The sequence below is a fragment of the Etheostoma spectabile genome, chromosome 13, assembly GCF_008692095.1.
Source record: "Etheostoma spectabile isolate EspeVRDwgs_2016 chromosome 13, UIUC_Espe_1.0, whole genome shotgun sequence".
In the NCBI taxonomy this organism is placed as follows: domain Eukaryota; kingdom Metazoa; phylum Chordata; class Actinopteri; order Perciformes; family Percidae; genus Etheostoma; species Etheostoma spectabile.
In genome coordinates this window covers 8678334-8679283 of record NC_045745.1, presented here as the reverse complement: position 1 = coordinate 8679283, position 950 = coordinate 8678334, and the positions used below count along the sequence as shown (strand labels likewise).

Sequence of the window (950 nt, the reverse complement as noted above, 5' to 3'; positions counted from 1 at the left end):
CCGTCCCTCTGTACCCTGTCGGAGCCGCTGGCTGCTCTGCTCTCTTTCTCCTTGTTGTTGATCTCGGGCATGTAGGCGCGACTCAGCAGGTTGTACCACTTGTTGCATCTCTCCTCCGAACAGCTGACATCAGCCAGGCTGATCTGGGCTCCCGCCTGCACAGGAAATAAATTTTAATTTAAGGCAATAGCCCCATTTCAGCTGTATAAAATGCAGTGTTAACATCTGGGAAGAAAAAGCAATCAATTTTTGATTCTGAATTTGTGAACATTGAAAAATAGAGTAAAATTCAGAGGCAAAAAACTCCAGATACATAATTTCAATGCGCAAAATATTCTGAGCTAAAAAATTCAACGGCTTTTATTTACTTCCATAGGAGAGTTCTACTAACCAGACACTTTTCGTGGCCTGACTTGCTCGTGTTGCAGACGTCGACCCTCAGTGTTTTCTGCCGCAATGCACTGTGGGATATCTGCATGCCGAACACCTCGTTGACGTCCACGACGTCCTTAGGCAGAGAGCCGCGCGTTCGGAAGAGGCAGCGCGTGGCTTCCACACAGGGCAGCACTGCCGAACGCACGTACCTGCAGGAAGTTCAAGACCTTCATTCAAGACCTTTATTTGTCCCCGAGGGGCAATTCATTTTGCTGCAGTAGCAAAGAAACCGACATCCGGTACATGACAACAAAGACGACAACATCCATGACGTGGATACCGTGACGCTGTTTGGTCCCGGGTTATTATAGGGAAAAAAATAAGCAGTGAAACATGTTTTTAGTCAACAAAACTAAAACTAAAACCTTCAAGAATAACTAAATCTAATGCCGACCCTTACACCAAACGAGTTTCCAAGCAAGTCCACTGTCGCAGACTAATTTCCAATATCGGAATGAAAATCCCGAGAGTCTTGCCTTATCTGGAATAAACTCCCAGAAACCTGCAGATCTGCT

The 950-nt window shown here is 45.8% G+C and overlaps 1 protein-coding gene across 1 annotated transcript in view; it reads right to left on the bottom strand.

Annotated features, from left to right (window-relative positions):
- Positions 1–950, bottom strand: part of wwc1 (WW and C2 domain containing 1) — a 101046-nt gene that overhangs the window by 12246 nt on the left and 87850 nt on the right. Inside the window, 2 exon segments of the mRNA XM_032534306.1 lie at positions 15–155; positions 392–584. Coding sequence (XP_032390197.1) covers positions 15–155; positions 392–584 — 334 coding nt within the window.